Source organism: Gobius niger (genome assembly GCF_951799975.1).
Source record: "Gobius niger genome assembly, chromosome: 6".
Classification (NCBI taxonomy): domain Eukaryota; kingdom Metazoa; phylum Chordata; class Actinopteri; order Gobiiformes; family Gobiidae; genus Gobius; species Gobius niger.
Window position 1 is genome coordinate 12,505,546 of NC_136857.1, and position 19,569 is coordinate 12,525,114.

Below are 19,569 nucleotides of genomic sequence, written 5' to 3' on the forward strand. Positions count from 1 at the left end.
ACTTTGATGGGAATAACAAAACATCACACTTTCTTCTTTCTCCAATATATTTGCAAGCTTAGCTCAGCTTTACCATGAAGCATGATAAGAGACAACTCCAAATACACCAACTTACCTTGGCTAACTAAACGATGCTGACCTAATGTCAGCTGCTGTGGCTGCAAATACAAACTCATAGTTAGTTTGTAGCGTGTGATGGAAATGATGCTGACCCTGAGGGACAATTCAAAAGATAATAACAATAAATACATTTAAACAAAATAAAAATGTAAGTGGTATGAACACATCCACTTAAAAGCCATATTCCATCAATGAAGAAATTATAATAGTAGCTATGATCATTTTTTTTAGTTCATCTTAATGAGTTCTAATGTGAACATGTGAATAGTATTTCAGTTTATGTATTTCTGGTATTTCTGCCTTGAACACAAATTTCACAGTAGTTGTAGAATCACGTATCAAGTATGTTGGGTTGATGCAGTGGGCCTACAGGTGCCTAAAATAGGCAGAAGAACAAATTGCACAAGTTTGTCTGAACATCATTTATTGTTCACTCCACATCAGGTCCTTGGACAAATTGCCTCCACTCAGTTCATAGTTTGTAAAATACATTTATGACCATAGAACACACACTGCTACAGATTGACAGAACTGCCATAAGATATCTATTTACTGTCATGCTGTGTTTTCTCAGTAGTAATGACATACTGATGGACTGCTGCTAGTGTGGCCTGAACTAATGGATCTAAAGTCCAGAGGGCGGACGGCATTCCAGTATCGTCCACTACGTTTCAGGTTTGTTGTACTGTAATTTACAGTCAGATGACACTGAACTTGCAAAGCTCAGTTAAGCAAATAGACACACATGTAACATGTTGTAGAAAAATGTAATCAGTACTGATCCTTTGACCAATCCTCATAGCACAATCTTACTGGAACCTAAGTTTATTAATTGTGCAATAAGTGAAGATAGTAAACAGCTATGATCATATAGAGATCTAATGTATCTACAGCTTTGTATATCCTTTTGGTTATGAGGATTAGCATAGTCATCCTGTACCTATTTATATTTAATGATTACTTTGAATATAAAAAAGACCTCCGCAGAGTGACACTTCTGTACACATTTTTTGTTTTGTACATGTAGCTTTAACACTTAGCATCATTTTCACATTATTTTACGTTTTCCATAATTTATGGCAACTTCTTTGTAGCTTCACATACGGTGTGAACTGAGAACCATGGGCCTCCCTTGTCCTGTGTGTGACTCGTACAGAGCCGCATCACTCCAAGACCCGCTTTCAATGCCAATGCCCTCAATTGGGCATCTTGTGCAGCATAGTTCTTTAGATAGTTTTTAAAAGTCTATTGTTAGCTGCGTCGGCAGCTAACAGATGTTGTGCTAAAACCCCTTTTATTGGCTGGTCTGTTAAAGGCCATTTCACAGTTGAATCCAACAGTCCTGTCCAGGGGTGGCCTCTGAAGGGCTGAAGTGCTGGTCCGTTCACTCCAGCCAGATGCTTCAAAGCTTTTCTAGCTCATTCCATGTTTTGTGCCAAATTTATTTTAAGCTGCAACTCATGCAAGAATTCCAGAGATGAATATTATGAAACACAGCGAGTTCAGAAGACTAGCTTCTTAGTCATGCAGCTACTATAGCTCTACTGTGGCTGTTTGAAGTGCTGTATACATTACTCGCAGAGGTATTAGACAAGGTAGAATGGAATAAAAGCTGGAACCACTTTATAAGTCTGCAGCTTGTTGCACACCAGATGTTAGCTGCAACCCTGTTCTGTTTATTCCTGGCTGGGGTAAAGGCCTAAGTGTGCCCTTCGGGGCCCTGGGATTGTCCTTGACTCAAACCATCTCCCGGAGAGTCTTGAGCATCCAAAGGCCTTTCATGATTAGGATGCCAAGTTTCAGGTCAATAAAAAAGAAGAAAAGTATCCAACGTTGGTGGTAGTGGCATTTTTATATGAACGGGTAAAATGACCATTTTACCAAATTGTGCTTGATACTTTTCCCTCATGTATTGACGCTCACTGTCTTTTACTTGGCTATCCAACACTCTGCTTTTGGTTTTTCTGTGTCACCAGGCCGCTCTCACAGGCTGTTCTTGTCCGGTAGCTCTGCCTCTGGACTGCGGGGGAAGTACACTGTTGCTTTGTGCTCCTCATAGCGGTCGATGTGCTTGAGGTGAACCACCATGTGCAGAGCATAGGCCAGGACAAGCAGTAGGATCAGCGATGTCACCAGACCCATCAAGATGGCTGGCGTCAGGAATGTGGCGCAGTCACTCGCTGAAGCAAACTTATTCGACTGTACGTTGAAGGCCTGGATCTGTAATCAGACAAGGTAACATGAATGTATATAGTCTAAAAAAAGTAGCTTTGAGAAATGTTTGACTTGCTATGTAAACGGGGGATAGACACAAGCTAGCAGATGGCCTAACAGATGGATTGAAAAGTTGCCAACCAGACGGTAATAGACAGACTGATAGTCAGGGAGCCAAGCCCAAAAAAATATCTGGCAAAGATTCATACCTTTACACTACACATAGACACACACACAATAAAAACAACAATAACAGCAACAACTAGTTTGCATCAGAGACCACCTGCCTAATCTGCAACCCCAAAACAACTGTATGCTGGCCCTTTTCTGTTAGAACCAGCTTGACTGTGTTGCCTGCACTCAACTTTACCTGAAAATCAGTGAATGTGATGTGCCAGTTCGCCGACGTGTCCGTGTGGGAGCTGGGCACGAGGAGTGTGTCATATTTGTGCAGACTGCTGACGTGCTGGCAGTGGTACGACGAAGTGGCTGGAGCGTAGACTTCACTGGCATTGAAGGTGGCCTCCTGGGTCCAGTTATAGTGAATGTGGACGCTGTCTAAAGTGAACCAGTTTTGTCCCGCTGCCTCATAGAACGTGTTGGACATCTGAAGCCTGTAGGAACAAGCGAGATTGGAATGCAGTCAAAAGATGATAACCTTTTAGAGACAATATTTTACAAGATAAGACAAAGAAGTTAGTCTACCTGATAACTAGGCCTCGTAAGTCTTCTATATCTCCAAACCTTAATGAAAGCCTGTTGAAAACAAAACCGCAATGTATTCATGAGCTTGTGTTGAGTCATTCCATATTAAAACATATTGCTGGATACTAGTATATTACACTGTTTTTGTTTTGTATTTAACGTATGTTATGATAGAGAAGCGTGTGATTCATTCCACACTGAGGGAACAAGTGTACTCAATTATCAGTGTGAAAAGGACTTAGGTGTAAAAGGATTGCACTGATACATACGTAGCTTTCTCCTTGGTGCAAATGGAGCCTTTGGTGTCCACCGGTGAGTTGGGGTTAAATACCCTCTCAGTCAGGTCGATGAAGGTGTGGTTTCTGTAGCGAATAGCTAGGCGCTTTGCTTTGAACAAAATGCAGGTTTTCCCATTGTACGACACACTCAGAGGCCCATAGGGTCCCATTAGAGACTGGAGCAGCTTCCTCTTACTATGTGACATGCCCGGCTGGTGCCAGTTAAAAGGCTGAAACACAAAAAGAAAGGCAAATTAGAAGTGGTAGCTGTCAATGCAGACAGCAGAGTTACTGGTTTCTTTGACAGGTCCCAATGGGCAATCGCATTCACTAGGAATCATATATATGCTGTATGAGCAATGTGTCCCACTTCAGGGGATTATTTAAAGGCTGTGGCCCACATAGATGTTAGTCTATGACTGGGCAAGTCTTTGTAAAGAATCAGTCATCCTGATCTGCCTGATACTCTTTAATCAGATTTATCCAAGGCATTTACAGCTGGTGCACTCTGTACAGGCCACATCTTAAACACAAAAGAACACAGTGTAGAAAAAGCGTAAACAAGTTAGTTGGCAAGTATTAGAGCCCTCAAGTGGAGAGACAACTTGCTCACTGACTTATACTGTGTGAATGTCAACGACAATATAACATTCTAGACATGGGATCCTCTGACTGCAGCAGCTTACTTTGTGTATGCTACAGTTATTATTTACATCGACTTATTAATGCATAAACTGACCAAAACATTCACACAGCCAAACACTGGCTTTGCTTTTTTTCCACTATGATGGATGACCCACATAGGTGACATCCTTTGACAGAAAAGCTTCAGGTCAAGAATCAATCTGGTCTCATCAGGATCCTGATCTGTCTGATACACTTGAATCACAGATACATGGACTTAAGTCACTGTATTCCTCATCATCATTCATAAAGATTTTAGACCTCTTCTAATCATTTCTATTCTGCATTGATGATTATTCTGAAATGTTACATAAACAGAAAGTTAAAAAAGAAAATAAAGAAAGGATACATTTAGTTTGTCACCTGACACAACAACATCTGCAGACATTGCATTATCCACTAAATATAGTTGTGTTTTTGAATTTCTATAAAATTTTAGATCCTTTTTATTCTATTCTTTGAACAATTAACCAAGTGCCAAAGTGTCCTGTGTACTATTCTAGACACTGCCATTGAATAGTGCTGTAGTGCACGCTTTGAGGAGGGTGGGGCAGGGGAGCTATGAGTGCACCTTAAGCACATTATGAAGTTAGTCTTATTAGGTAAGTCTAACTGAGATTTCATAATCTCTTTTTCAAGGGAGTCCTAACCCCAGAGGGAAACATATTTCTTCTGGTAGAGGAAACCTACGCTGATCTACGCCCACAGGGAAAGGCCCCACCTGGTCTGGGATTGAACTCCCAAATAACAGAGGGGTTCATACACTTTCTGAACCCACTGTATTCTATTCTAGACAATGCGGTAGCAGAAGTGAGGACCATACTGTCAGTTTTGGTGGCACTGAGTGTGGGCGCAGGGACAGCCTCAGTGACACGTGTAAACTGCAGCAGGATCACTGTGGTGTGAGTGATTAGCTCGGACTCCTCCTCACAGCGGCACGTCTGCAGAGCCACATCAACTGATGCTGACCAGCCTGACACGCGCTGTACCCACTGTCTTCTATATATATATATATATAGTTTCAACAAACCTACTACCAATCTTACACGACGAGGAGGAAAAAAAAATGTTGAATATAATTTCTTTTTTATAAAAAAATAAAACACACAAAATAAATTGTGTAAAATATTGTGTGAGAAAAAATGGCTTAAAGCAAAAATCAATAAGTACTTCGTTTTTACAAATGTTGACAATTCCCAAGATGTGCAATTAATAAAAAAAAAAAAAAAAGCTTCTACTGAATGTAAAACTAGGACTGCAATCTATCGCCAAATTATTCTTGCAATATTAGGTGACACAATATCCATAGAAATTGACAATAATAGTGTTATTGCTATATTCAAGACAGTTGCTCCTCATATCAAGCATATCTAATTTGAATATTCAATATATATACATATTTCCGTTGTTTTTAACCAAAGGTGTGTAGAAAAAACATAAACAGAACTCAATATGTAATGTGATTAATAATTTGTTGACTGTGCATTGTTACTGGGTTCGCTGTTGTCGATGCTGTTACTGCTGGTAAATGTGAAACCAACAATATGCCCACATTCAAGGTCAAGCCGAGGTGTGTTCTGCCCTGCATGTTTGTGTCTGCCAGTGTGTGCGGGGGCTGATGCTTATATGTGCAGAAATAGAGATAGAGAGGGCTGATGATGGGGAGATATTAAGGGGGGAGAAGAGTGTGTACCGACCTGCAGTATTCTCCTGAGTGGGTTTTCATCCTCAGGCGTCAAAATAACTTCTTCACTTTGTAAGCCGTACCCGCCATCTTGAAAATGAAAAACACAGGGTGCATTGTTACACCATCTTCTATGCATAAGTATTAAAGTGTATAGCAGCGCAGCAGCGCAGATATAATAAGTGCAATGTATTCATTAGTTTCATTGCTATGAGAAGCTTTTTTGGAGAGAGAATATACCCCTGAACGAGAAGATGCTACAATTTGTATTTCTTTGTTCTGTACATATCACCTATAGCATGACATCATTGCAGTGGAGCGACGCAGATATCACCATCACGAGTCTTTTCCCACTTTTTGAACTCAGCCACACATAGACAGACTTAAATAGAGCGTGCATACACCTCAGTGCTCAGGCCCCCTCTCTATTTCCAGTCTCTTGCGTCATCCCTGTGACTCATCAGCACTTTATATCAGTTACGCTGGTATATTGTTTGCTGTTTACAAATAGATCATCATGTTTCCCCCCCACCGCGTGATTCATACTGATTGACTGAAGGAATGCTTTTTTCTTTTTTTCGATCTGTTCAAATTGTGGATGGGCTTCTAAGCTGTAACTGTTTTCAAAGCTTGCAGACAGAATGACAATGAAGCAGAAAGATGTCTATTGAATAGTAATGTGCAAACGTCAAAGCTTACAGGATATATCCGACACCACATTTGAAAATAACACTGCAGCTTTGTTTAATGAGGCCTTCACTAATGTGTGAGTTGTACTTACTTGATATGATTCTTGTGGCCATTTTGGGGTTCTCACTACTGTGGAGGAGAAAGAAAATAGCAATTAGTTGTCATGTTGGTCTTAAAGTGATAGAAAACTCAAGACCTTTTGAATCGAAGGGTAAGCGGGGGGGCTGCTATGGCTACTTTGACTGCACTCTCAAAATATCCATACTTGCACAGCACAGAGCTGTAAATGTACAGATGAATGAACCGGAAGAAAATTGAGATTTAAAGGGGGCCTATTATGCAAAATCGACTTTTTCAAGCTTTACATCATGTTATTAAGTCATTCCCTCATTAAAAACATGCCTGAAGTGTTGCCTTAGCACATTCACGTATTTTCGAGTAATCTGTAAAAACTCCGATGGCAGCCATTTTAGGGATAAAACGCCTGATTCCTTCAGGAAACGCCTCCGACCTCCAGGATACGCCTCCGACCTTTCGTCACCAGCCGAGTAACCAACCACTGCCCCTCAGCAGAACCCCCTCGCCGCAGTGTCTAGCCCTAAGATGTAAACAGAGTCATCATGGAGGATTAGCTTCATGTGTTGTGAACCGGAGCCACAGCAGACTTTTACAAAGACACACATCAGTGTTTCTGTTACCTAAACACCCAGGATTAAAACCGGTGACAAGAACACTTATTTCAGTGTCTGGTTCTGCGCTGGGAATATAGGGCATTGATGATGCACAGAGCCTCCGGAGAAAGCTAATGCTAAGCTAAACCTCGAGTCATCACGTGAAAACGAGAAATATGCACACATAAAGTCAATAAAACCACCACACACATGAAGAACCGTTTAACAATGATCACACACGGAGCCTGGCTTGTTGATTTGGAAGTTTATTGCTCACATTTCATCTACAATGGGTCATAGCCGAGTGGTTTTCTCCCGGAGCTAACAAGCTAGCCGCGACAAGCTAACGGGAAAATTCACTGAATACAAGCAGCATATTATGCATTGAAAACGTCACTAAAACAGGCAACTGCTTGAAGCAGCCTTTATGGTGATCACACACGGAGCCTGGCTTGTTGATTGTGTAGTTTATTGCTCACATTTCATCTACAGTGAGTCGTAGCCGAGTGGTTTCTCCCGGAGCTAAGGCACTATTAGCCGCGACAAGCTAACAACCTTCACCTTCACAACATTCATTGAAAACAGGCAGCATATTATGCACAAATAACGTCAATAAAGCAGCAACTACTCGAAGCAGCCTTTACGATGATCACACAATGAGCCTGGCTTTACACATTTGTGGTTTATTGCAGACTTTTCATCAACAATGAGCTGTAGTCGATTATAACAAGCTAACGGGTAACCTCGAAAAACCACTGTCCACCTGCACAGATAATGACCGTCTTTGAATCGTATGGGCTCCTGCAGATCCTGGTGTCGTCCATGGGGGTATAGTTAGAGATCCATAGGGCATGGCAGATGCAAAGAGAGAGCCTCCAAACAGCAGTTATTTTTCAGGCAAGAGCCCCTTCCAAGCGTCCGGTGTGGAAGGTTTGTCTCCAAATAATATCCTGTGTGGCCATTGTTCACAAAGTGATAAACAGTAGGTCCTTTCCAACAATAAAAAGTAAAATGCACCGATCGTAGTTTCACTACAGTTGAGACAACGAGCGTAGTGTTTGTTGTGATGCCACAGACAGCGTGTGGAGGGGGCGTGTCGGAAAGGGTCAGAGGTTCTTAAAGAGACAGAAGCCTATTTCAAGTCATTCGCTACCACCATTTTGAAAGAGCAATTTTATACAAGGCAGTTATTCTAATTCACTGCATTTACAGACCAACAGACGGTCTCGTCATCATTGTAGTGTGATATAGACTGGTGCTATGTGGCTGAAAAAAGCATAATACCCCCTCTTTAACAAAATCGGACCAAGTGCCGAAGATTTAGCTCTCTGAGTAAAACCAGGGTTCGGATCTGGAGATGCACCCATCCAGCTTTTTTGATACCGATACCGATACTGGGGTTTGAGTGTCTGCCGATCTGACATTTACTGATACCAAGAGACTTTCTTTAAAATGGCTTTCTCTGAGTGAAATTTTTTATTGACTCTTCTCCATTGAAAGATCAATAAAGTCATATTTTATTGTCATGATGTTACAGATCAATTATCTATATCTATTGATAAACTAATGGATTAACATAGTATAGTATATAGTCATTTCTTAAACTGAAATACAAACTTCGGCAGTGGTTATTTTATTGTAGGCTTCTTAGGTATTTCTATCATAGTTTCTGACCCAGCCTTGATTAGTTTTTGTTAGCATTAGCATGCTCCCGCTAACTTTAGCATGCTATTGCTAGCGTGGCATACATTTACGGAGGTTAAAACTCAGCGATTGGATTCTCCAGGTTCTTAGCTTTAAAGTGACATACAGCATGCCCATATAGTGTTTTAAGGCTAGTATCGGTTCAGTATCGGATATTTGTAGCCGATACCCGATATTGTATTTTTTCCAGTATCAGCTCTGATATCCCTAGTTTAAACATTGCCAGTCAGGCTTAAACCAGGGGCTAAACCAGGTCTAGAACCATGATTACAGTCGTGTTTAATAAGAAAGAAAAATTATCTCCAAACAAATACAAACAACATGAAGCAAGTACCCAGAGGGTGAGAAGGAGGTCACCTGAAGCAGTTTGAGAAACACTGCGTTTGTGCATATGGGTCGAATATCAGATTGATGTTGATCTTTTTAGTTTACAACTGAACTCTTTGCAAAATGTATGACTATTGTTGGAATAGGCCTGGGATAAGTTGAGAACCACTGACCTTAAAAAAGTGAACTACCTTGGTGTAGATCTGCATATGTTTTGTTTTTTAAGTTCATAATAAATGCTCTCAAATACAAGTTTGACCCACATTGAAAGCAAAGGACAACAAACTGGCCATTCCCTGTGACTTCACATGTCCACACAAGCGCTCCCTCATCAGCCAACCTAAACCGTCAGCGTCCTCAATGTCTCGAAGTTAATCCTGATCTTGTTAACTGTCTAATCAAAGACCGCAGGTGGGTTTAGTGAGCGGCAATGACATGGCTGGTTTACCTGCTGCGATGTTTCTGGGCCTCTCATCTAGTCTGCATACAATGGACACAAATACTCATGACAAACCACCAAAGCAATCAACTAACTAATGTTTACTGTCTTACTCTGCACACAACCAAATTATGGGCAATCTATACATATAAATGTAAAATGTATTCCTGAATTTTAATACAATATAATATCTTATTTTGTTATAAATCGTGCCAAGACGGTATGATTTCTATTGTGTTATCTGTTTGTTTTAGGTTTTTTTTGTCATCTATTTTCCTGTGTTTAACAAGATAATTGGATCATGGCCTTATATAATTGTAAGCAGTGCAAACACTTGTGTGAGCGATAGGTTGAGGTTGTTTTGGTCAGTGCATTCTGTATATCCCATGACTTTGAGCAAGAAGATTCGTTCACAGTTTTAACAGTAGGTCCAGTGGCATTGGTAGAGGTGTAGCTGTTGCTGTTGTTGTCGCGTCTTTGTTTTTTAATGTAAAATATAGTTATGTAAGTTCAAACTTGTCACACAACAATCTGCTCCTTTTCCCACATAAACAATATTGCTGAATTTGGAGCCAAGTGGATTAGGATTAGAGAAGGCCCGGGGGGAGTGCAGTAAAATGATGGAGGGACAGCAGCCCAGGACCAGATGAGCAGATTAAGGGTGATGTGCTAATTTAATAAGACTCAGTTTGAGTTTTAAATAAGGATCATAATCACTGGGTTGACACCTGTCAATATTATTCTGATAATTAAAGCAGTGCGGCTTAACATTGTAGCCCTATTGTTGGTTTGATTGTTATTGCAATATCGGCAAATAAATTCTAGATTTGTATATCACAAATCTATTTCTGAGTCTGTTTGCATTAAGTGGCAAGTACATTAGTGGAGTGATACGTTAACCTCATATTTTCTCCAAAGTACTCATGTGGTTGACTTATGTGAAGTATGGTGTATTTTTAATGTTGGCGGGGGCTTTTGAGATGTGTTATGAGTTTGCGTAATTTGCTATAAATATTCAATAACAGCAGTTAAATGTTGTCGCTCATTTGCTTCAGTGGAATTGCTGTAGTTATTTTTTAAATAATATTTGTAATGATCAGTGGAGTTGAAAGTGAAAATGAATAGAAAGGAAACTGAAAGCACTTACCCTGAGTGCTAATTTATTGAATTAAAATGAAAAACACAGTTTAACAGGCTTGATTAAAAGTAAAAATAAACAAAATGGTGCAACATTACTCTGCACCAGTAAAACTACATTCAAGCAATTTTAAAGTGTTAAACTGAACTGAAATTAGCATCAGCCTGAGTTTAGAGGGACTATACGGAGTTTAAAAATGTATTTTCTCTCCCTACATGTTCCAGCCATGTTCTAATGTGTAAAATGAGTACAGTACAGACCTGTTCACCACAACTGCCTCTAAAATCCTACACTCAAAAGTTGTTAATTCGGGTCCGAAGTCGAGCTTAATATAGAACCTGCAGTTACGTGTAAGACCTGAGGTGGCAGTAGTGAGTATAAAATGACCTACTTGCATCTAGCCCCTTTAAAGTTTCGAATGAATGAATGCCGATTTTTATTCGAGCAACTTAGCAAACAACAAACAAACCAATACATTTTTCCATTATGTTTCACACATATGAACATAAACACATGGGATACATAATCAAAGTGCAATCCACTTTATAAGTACAGATTAAACAACATGGAGCCGTGCAATATAACGCTTCAATGCATGAAGAACACCACGATGTGCACTAATGCATGGCTCCGAGTTGCAGTGTTAATTTCGACGACTTAAATATTTTGTAATAATTTTAGTCAAAGTAATATTTTTTGCCAACTAAAATTGGACTAAAACTAAATTAAAAGTTTTCCATGAGACTAAAACTGACTAAAATATATTTTCGTCCACTAAAATAAGACTAAAAAATGTAATTAAAATATGTCAATGTTTTATCTGTCCCACAAACTCACTTATTTCACTTTTTAAGCAGTTTTACCTGAAGCTAGATCCACAACAATAGTAGCTCTTCTGTTTGTCGTTACTACGGAAACAGCTGCAGTGGATTGATTTAGCCCATTTAAGTATTAAGTAACTGATCATTTCTCAGCAGTTCCCGCTGACAACACTGTTTGCCCAACATTTAAACGGTGTATAGTTTTAGTATTATAATGAGATTACGTGTTGTCCATTTGTGATCATGTCTGCACCATATAGCATGCATTTACCATTGCATCAAGCTCTCACCCTACTTCATCTGTGTAACCTGTTTGCAAATGGCAGATGGAGATAAAATGTGTAATCCTGTGTCTTATATACAGCTGTGATTGTGCTATAACGGTCAGTGTAAATGAAGTAATGCCATATGTCTCCCACAAGTGATTAAGCCGTCTTTCCTTCTCTCTGCAACGTCCCAGGACAGGGCCGGCCACAGAACCCTGTGTATAGGAGCATAGCAGGGTTTGTGTGAGTGCTAACTAGAGCCAGGGCGTCTGTAGCTGTGCCAGTTTCGCGAGGTCAGCAGCGCAGGATTGCTACGGGCCGCGTCATTGGCTCTGCCCCATCACACGGCGCCTGGGTGCTGAACTGGCCCTTTATATAATCAAAGCCGTTCCAGAACCACTCCCTCACCTCTGCATCCACATGGGCACACCTATACAAGGATCCATTACGAATGAACTAAACGTGCTATTAAGTAAAGCCATGTGCTTTTAATCTAGTAATAGTAAAATGTCTGCTAAAATACCTTTATGATTGTGGATTAAAAAAGTAAATAAGTATGTGCACAATTAAGGTACTTGACACACACAGTATGATTCTAATAGTCTATTGTATTAAATGATAACATAATCATAAAGTTGAAATAAGAAACTTGAAAGGTCCGCTCCCCTGGCTGCAAAATGCAATGTACTTCTGACTCTATCTTTAATTAAATATAGCAGAACTATGCAGATGTTGAGTCTCCACTCTGATGTGTGGATGAGCAGGGAATAGCGGAACATGCTTTAAATTTAGTCACATTTTCAACTTGTTTTTTTCCTAAAGCTTTTAATTCTCCTCTATTGACCTGTAATTTTCTAATCATTCCATTGATTAGCATGTTGATGTGGCATAGGTTTCGCACCAGTTGCTGCCCTCTTGTTTACAGTAGCACATTAATGCAGAGTTGCAGAGTTTATAATCCTATTGTATTTTCTTTTGTACAGTATTGTATGAAGTACTGAGTTGTTGTTCTGTCCCTGTTACAGTATTCCCAGGTAGGCACAGTCGTAAGTCCACCCTGGGCAGGTACGCGACTATTAATAGATTTATCATTGCAGATTAGGCTTTAGTTGTTTACAAAGATGCTCTAAAGCCTGCTGCATTGTCAGTGTATCTTTGATTGCAGACCCATAGGTCAAGAGCAACAGTTGGCCTTTTAGAGCAGTGTTTCTCAAACTATAGCAAGTGTCCCACTCGTGGTACTTATGCTTCTTCTGGTGATGGCCATCTTGCAATCTTTTATTTCCATTAATAAGTTGTTTTTTGTTTTAGTTGTGCATTTAGGTTGAGTATTCTCCGGGTTTAGAACAATTTAGGTCATAGTTCATGATGTTCACCTCTGTTTAGACCTGGTATAGTGCTGATTTGGTCCTTATCTAGTCTTGGTAGTACTTGGAAAGATTTTATGAGGTGGTACTTGGGGTGAAAAGTTTGAGAGCCATTGTTCTACAGCCAAGAGTCATTTAGCAATAATATGAATGATATATATATATATATATATATATATATATATATATATATATATTTTATTTATTTTTTTTTCCAGATGTTGAATTTTCAGGCTCACCAGGATTAGCATTTGTTTCTAAACATGAACATTGTAGGTCCGGTCTGCAGATTTGAAGTTTTAAGTGTCACCTCACCTAACTTGGCATATCAGGCTTATTTTCTTTGAAATGTCCACTCACCTGTGCCTCTAACACATTGTTTGCATTAAATGATTTTACTATGTGTCTTCAGGCATTCTACCATGACAGAGGTGTTCATGGTTAATTGTCCAGTTTAATTATGGGTACATTAGATTGGAAATAAAATATTGGGAAGGGGAAGAATTATTTGTATATTTCATACAGTACCGGTTAAATATACTGTCATGTTCTTAGAAATTCATCACTTTAATATTCCATTTGTTTGTTTTTTACAAAGTCAAACTTTCTGCCACTTTCATATGACATAAGATACAAATCTGGAACTGGGAGATCACAAATCTTTAAAAAATATTCAAAACCAGCTTGAGATGGGACTGAAAAGGATGATGTCAGAAAAGCCAGCAATTACTTCTCCACTCCACTGCAGGCGTATAAGCATGCAGCTTTAAAGTTCAAGCTCTCTGACACTTAACCAGTTTAACTCGCTTAACTGTTTTCTCCACCACTGTTTCCCAAATCCTGTTCACCGTTTGCTATTAATTTATTTATTCCACAAATGATTGTATTAGTTGATCTTCTATTTCAGTCACTTTTGTTCTAAGACATTTATTCCGTTTCTATTAAATGAGCGCGTCTGACTTAGCTTTTAACTTGTGGCCACTAATCAGAAGCTTATTGTTGCATTCAAATGTTTATTTGCCACTTTATTATGTCTAATTGAAGTGATGAAATCTTACTTTTTATTGGTTATTTTTACAGCCCAACATTCAGACAGATGTTGTGCAGGACGATAACATCAACATTGTAACTTGTGTTATTAAAGACATCTGTAGTAATAGTCTCGTCTTATATACCGTAACTAGCTACAAAGTTACACAAAGGGAATAGCCTCTCATTCCCCTGAGCAATAAACCTGGTTGTGTCTGAACAACAGTGGTGAGACGTTCAAATATCTGCTGGATCCACAAACACTCGAATGACCGCAATCCCAGGAGAACTGGTATATTAAATTCTTAAGCCCAGCCATTGGCGCCTGACGTGTTCAATGTGCACAGACAAGAAGCATGTCAGAGAATAGTCATTTGTGACGGTGAGAAGTGTTGTCATTAGTTAGAAACACAGCAGATGAAGCACAAACTGATCAGTAAGCCGCTAGTGAAGGCTGCAATGTGTGTTATGCAGTGCTTGTATGGAGGATTTTGTAAGGCATCATGCATGGCACAGTTTCAAGAGCCTTACATGGCTTTGGCACAAAATTAGAGCTCTCTGCCTGGACGTCAGTGTAAGCTGCAGAACTGCTCCAAAGCTGAGATCCTCATTCATTGCTGTTGTAAACGAAGCCCTGGATGTTTGTTCCAGATTTCACCTGCACAACTTCATATGCATTATGCAGACAACGCCGGCTAGTATCCCCCTTTTTCCCACTCGCCGTTCTCCCGTTTCTCTCAATGACTGCATCAGTAAACGGAGCCCACAGACCAGCCCTGGAGCATCCTCTTTGTCCCATCTTTGTTTACTTTTTTCCTCCTCCTCGCTCCTCTCCTTTGTGCTCCTCCTGCAGGCCCACTGTCCCAGCCTTATTTAGCTCCTAACATAACTGTACAGAGACAACATCCATGATCGATGAGCAGCGTCTGATGCAGTGCCCAGCTCTCAGACAAACAATAGCTCTGCCGCGTGGCTCACTGTGATACACCCCATCCACAGCACCGTGTTTTTTGTTTGTTTTTTTCCACATAAGCCATAACAGCCAAGGTGAGAAATCGGGGTAAGGAGGAGAAGAAACACAGGCTATAAAAGAGGAGACATCAGCATCCCCGCATGCATCCGTGTGTACCCCTCCCCCCTCCTCCTGCTCCCTGCCCATAGCCGCGCACAGAGTGATGCTTTTTACCTTCTATCAAGGATTTCAGGCACTTCTTCATAGGTGAGTCCGGGCTGCATGTCTTCATCCATGAAGGCGAGCCCGGGCCGCAGCGCCGACAGCAGGGCCAGGGAGCACAGGAGCAACGCGTGTGCAGCCATCGAGACACAGAGAGGAGACTGCCGCTGGTCGAGCTGCGCTTCATAATCTGCTCCTCCAGCACTGGCTGACTCTGGGCTCCGCTGTGTGGCGGCTCCGCGGACCAATCAGAGCGCAGCATGGCCGTTCAGCGTGCGTCATCCTCACCCCCCCCTCCTCTACCCCTCCTGCCCCTCTCTGTCATCTCTCCCACATTCACTCTGCTCCCTCACACATAGCTGCAGGCAAGCCCTAAGTATAGACAGCAATCTTTCCCAAAGTGCTACCTATGTTACCTACAGACAAGCAAACCGACAATGGTTTCTCGAGCGCTCACATAAAACTACATGGGGTTACGAGGGGGCTTAGAGCAAAGGGAGTACTTGTGTGGCTTCACAAACACCTCAGTGGAAAATCACCTGTGAAAGTCAAGGTCAGGTGATGCAGGGGGACAGCAGGATGCAGACCAGACTTTACGCGCCCATTGAAAACACACCGTGCCTACGTGACCCAGATCCACAGTGTGCTGCCACGATACCAGAATTAATTTACTTGATCTATGTGTTGTTGTGAGGCCGAGAGGGCCTGCAGCTGAGGAAATTGTCCAGTGAAGCTGCAAATATGGATGACAGGAGCAGCTGAGCGGGCCAGGGATGAGACAGGAGTAAGGGTCTAACCGGATGACCCCGAAGGCTGCTACCCCTCTGCTATCCTCATTAAAATGCCCCTGTATACGAAATATGCCCCAGGATTTTTGAGCACACATTTAACTCTCATTTCTATATGAGATGATGAGTGGATTTTTGCAAGCAGGATGTTAAGAGTAGGTTATATAACCAAATGTTGTGACATACTAGTATGGCAGACTCTCTTTACACTGATTCATAGTTATTGAAGAGCGGAAGAACATAGGGCTATATTACCCTACTTGGAAAAGCATATACTAGGGTTGCACAATTCCTGTCATTACACAGGGTTAATGTTTTTTCATCTTATATTTAAATCAAGTATTGTAGCCTCTAAATGTTTTACTATTTCACTGTGACAGTAAACAGAAAGGAGCTTTTAAACTTTAAATCTTTACAAAAATGATATAAGCTTGAGTTGACAAGCTTCCCAAAGCGCTACACTGTAATCATTGTACTTTTGTAGTCACAGCTGCCCTGGGGTATATGGACAGAAGCGAGGCTGCCAACACACTCAAGGTGGGGGAAGTGTTTTGCCCAATGACGGCATGCATAAATAGCATCCAGGATTCGAATCACTGACCTCTATATGTACAATGTAGGCATTCTGACATCCCTGATTTGTGGCTATAGTTTTTAGTTTATGTGTATAAAATTTAAATGCATGTCAAGCCATAGCAATAGTCAAGAAACGTCAAACTTTGCATTATGCACAAAATGTATTGCATGACATGGTGTGACCTCCAAACTCCGGCTTTTGTTCCCCTCTGTGCAGTGACGTGTAGCGTTGGTTGTGTGAATGGCATCGTGTTAGAGGAGATCAGCGTCGTCTCCGCAGTTGTACGGTAACAAGAGGTGACTAATGCCTGTCTCAGCCCTGTGTCTCTCCAGCAGGCCACTGTGTCAGTCCTTGTGTCAGTCCAGTGAAGAGGAAGTGCAAACTGGACTGCCACTCGAGTCATGGTTACGACACTGTCACACCTACCGAAAAGGCAGGGGCGTCCAGGTGTTGCCTTCGTTACAGTGTTCATATACATTCTGGTAAACCTGATAAGATAAGATAAGATAATCCTTTATTGTTCTCACAAAGGAGAAATTCACTTGTTACAGTCGGCATTCAAGAAGATCACTCAGAGTTAATAAAGTGCAGCTGATACAGAGATTATTGCACATGTTACTTTACAGTCTTATTGATGGCTAGATAGGTAAGCCACAGAGCTGCTGTTAAACTACAGCAGGTACAGTAAGTATTCATTACTCAACTATTTATGTTGTCATGCTGTTCCCTATATATATGATGCAGCTGGGCCAATGACAAAATGTGTCATTAGCTGATGGCTGTGGCTCAGATTATTATTATTATTATTAGTCACCAAAGAGTTGAACCAGGTCATCCTTCTCTAGATCGTGAGCCAAAGTACCAAGGTGCAGGATAAAGCCCACCGTAAGTTTTAGTCCGGTAAAGGTGAAATATAAATAATGACTTGTTTTCCGTTGTCTTTGTTCAGCTTGTCAGCAGTAAGCACAATTAAGTTGAACTAAATTTACTGTTTGAATTTGGTCTGAATAGCGTTTGTAAAAGTGTATGGGTCTGATCATATTCTTAATTTGATAAATACTAAAAAATGCACCGGTGCCTAATTCTAAAACCAGTATATTTATATTGGCGTATGGACTAACTCTGTAATCCTGCTGTCTTGGTCTCATGCTGGAACATGTGTTGAGAATGTTGATACATAATAGGTTTATCGCTTTTACATATACAGCGAGACAGGATCTGATCTTTGCTGTTTATGTTGTTTAATCCTCCTCAACACTCATGAAGAATCAGTGCACCAGCATTAGTATGCATTCATGACAGACTGTATAACTTGTACATAGCAGCTACATTATGTGAGAAAGAAATATATTGGACGACTGTTTTGAACAACTTTTTTGCAATAATTCACTTGGCCATTTCAGTACATCATGGGTCATTGTATGCATTTTTATGACATTTTATTCAAATAAGACATAAACAATAATCAATGGAGCTAAATGAGGAAAATTCCGCCTAAAACCGCACTTTCAACACACTTCATCTAATATTGCGATAACAATAATTTGGAGGCATATTGTGCAGCCCTACTGTGCATAAATCAACCTGTAAAAACACCTCTGCTATAAGATCAGATCATACATAGTCGACCTGAAATTTAATCTGTATTCCTAACAATCATCATATCTGTAAAGTATTACCTTCTACAAATCATTGAAGCTGAAATAGAATACAGGCTTGGTCATGTGTGATAAATAATTGCTTTTTATTCACTTCCTATGAATACAGACATATCCCATTTTCGCTTCTAATTTTAACATGACGCAACACACAAACATTACTACATGCATTCAGCACATTATCCAGCATTTTGCCCATAGAAAACCTAGTCTGTCAGACACTAATATTGACCTTTAACATAGTCTTCTATGCATAAATATAGAGCAATCTGGTAGCACACAGTTAACGGGTTATTTGCTGTTATCACATAACATCCCTCAGAGCAGGCAATATGATAAATGTATATTGATATGCAACAAAAAAAACTCTTGTATTATAAAGCTAATAAAGTACCTTCTATCAGCAATGGATTATCCTTTCTAATATCTCTCTCAGCTGTACGAATAGACTTTATCTTTATATAAAACTATATTCATTCATAAAACAGTCTACATGTAATTTTGGTTGCTGTGACCAGTAAAAATGCAGTTCTGTACCTTTAAGCTCACAAACACGCTCATGTGACACGATGCAAACCGCAAAGCAAAGATGGGATTGGCTGAAAACTGTGAATGGCCGACGCTCATAATCAACATTCATGTCACAATACTGCAGTTTCCATCAGAAGCTGGCGCAACGTGAGGCGAGACCAGCAGAGGGCGCTGTTGCCTTGTAGCGATAAAAAACAACAACAACATTTTAACATACACACAAATGCCATTACAACCAAACTTATTAGTTCAACAGTAATACATATCTGTTGTTTCAAGTTCATTGTTGAAGAGTATGGTCTAACGAGGCACAATGTAGAAATAATAAGGATGGGGATAAAATGGTGAATAATAATTACCAGAGGTAGAAGTATGCAAATTAAACTAGCCTTTTGTTTCTTTGAAATATTATTCAAGTAAAAGTGATAATACTCAGTGGAATCATTAATCATTGAAGAGTATACCTTTTCCCATGTGGAGAATTAAAAGGTAAAAGACAATGTAACAAACTCAGACATAAAATAACATGTCAAGTCAAAGCATCTTCTAACTTCCTCCACCTCTGATAATTATGAGCAATGGACTATGATATGGCATAAACCGTATACGATTATATATTTTTTTCTTATTTAATAGCAGCATTAGTTCACGAATTGAGCCATGACGGATCACGACAAGCCAGTGTTGCTGAATCAATATAAAGG

The 19,569-nt window shown here is 40.2% G+C and overlaps 1 protein-coding gene across 1 annotated transcript; it reads right to left on the reverse strand.

The window, feature by feature from the left end:
• Window positions 1-527: 527 nt before the first annotated feature.
• Window positions 528-15,535, reverse strand: LOC306965006 (V-type proton ATPase subunit S1-like). The gene is made up of 7 exons (XM_079559208.1): window positions 15,324-15,535; window positions 6,467-6,504; window positions 5,699-5,775; window positions 3,309-3,547; window positions 3,040-3,090; window positions 2,705-2,948; window positions 528-2,340 (listed from the first exon to the last, which is right to left on the reverse strand). The coding sequence occupies exons 1-7, from the start codon at window positions 15,452-15,454 to the stop codon at window positions 2,104-2,106; spliced, it is 1,017 nt and encodes a 338-aa protein (XP_079415334.1). The 5' UTR covers window positions 15,455-15,535; the 3' UTR covers window positions 528-2,103.
• Between the last annotated feature and the right edge of the window lie 4,034 nt (window positions 15,536-19,569).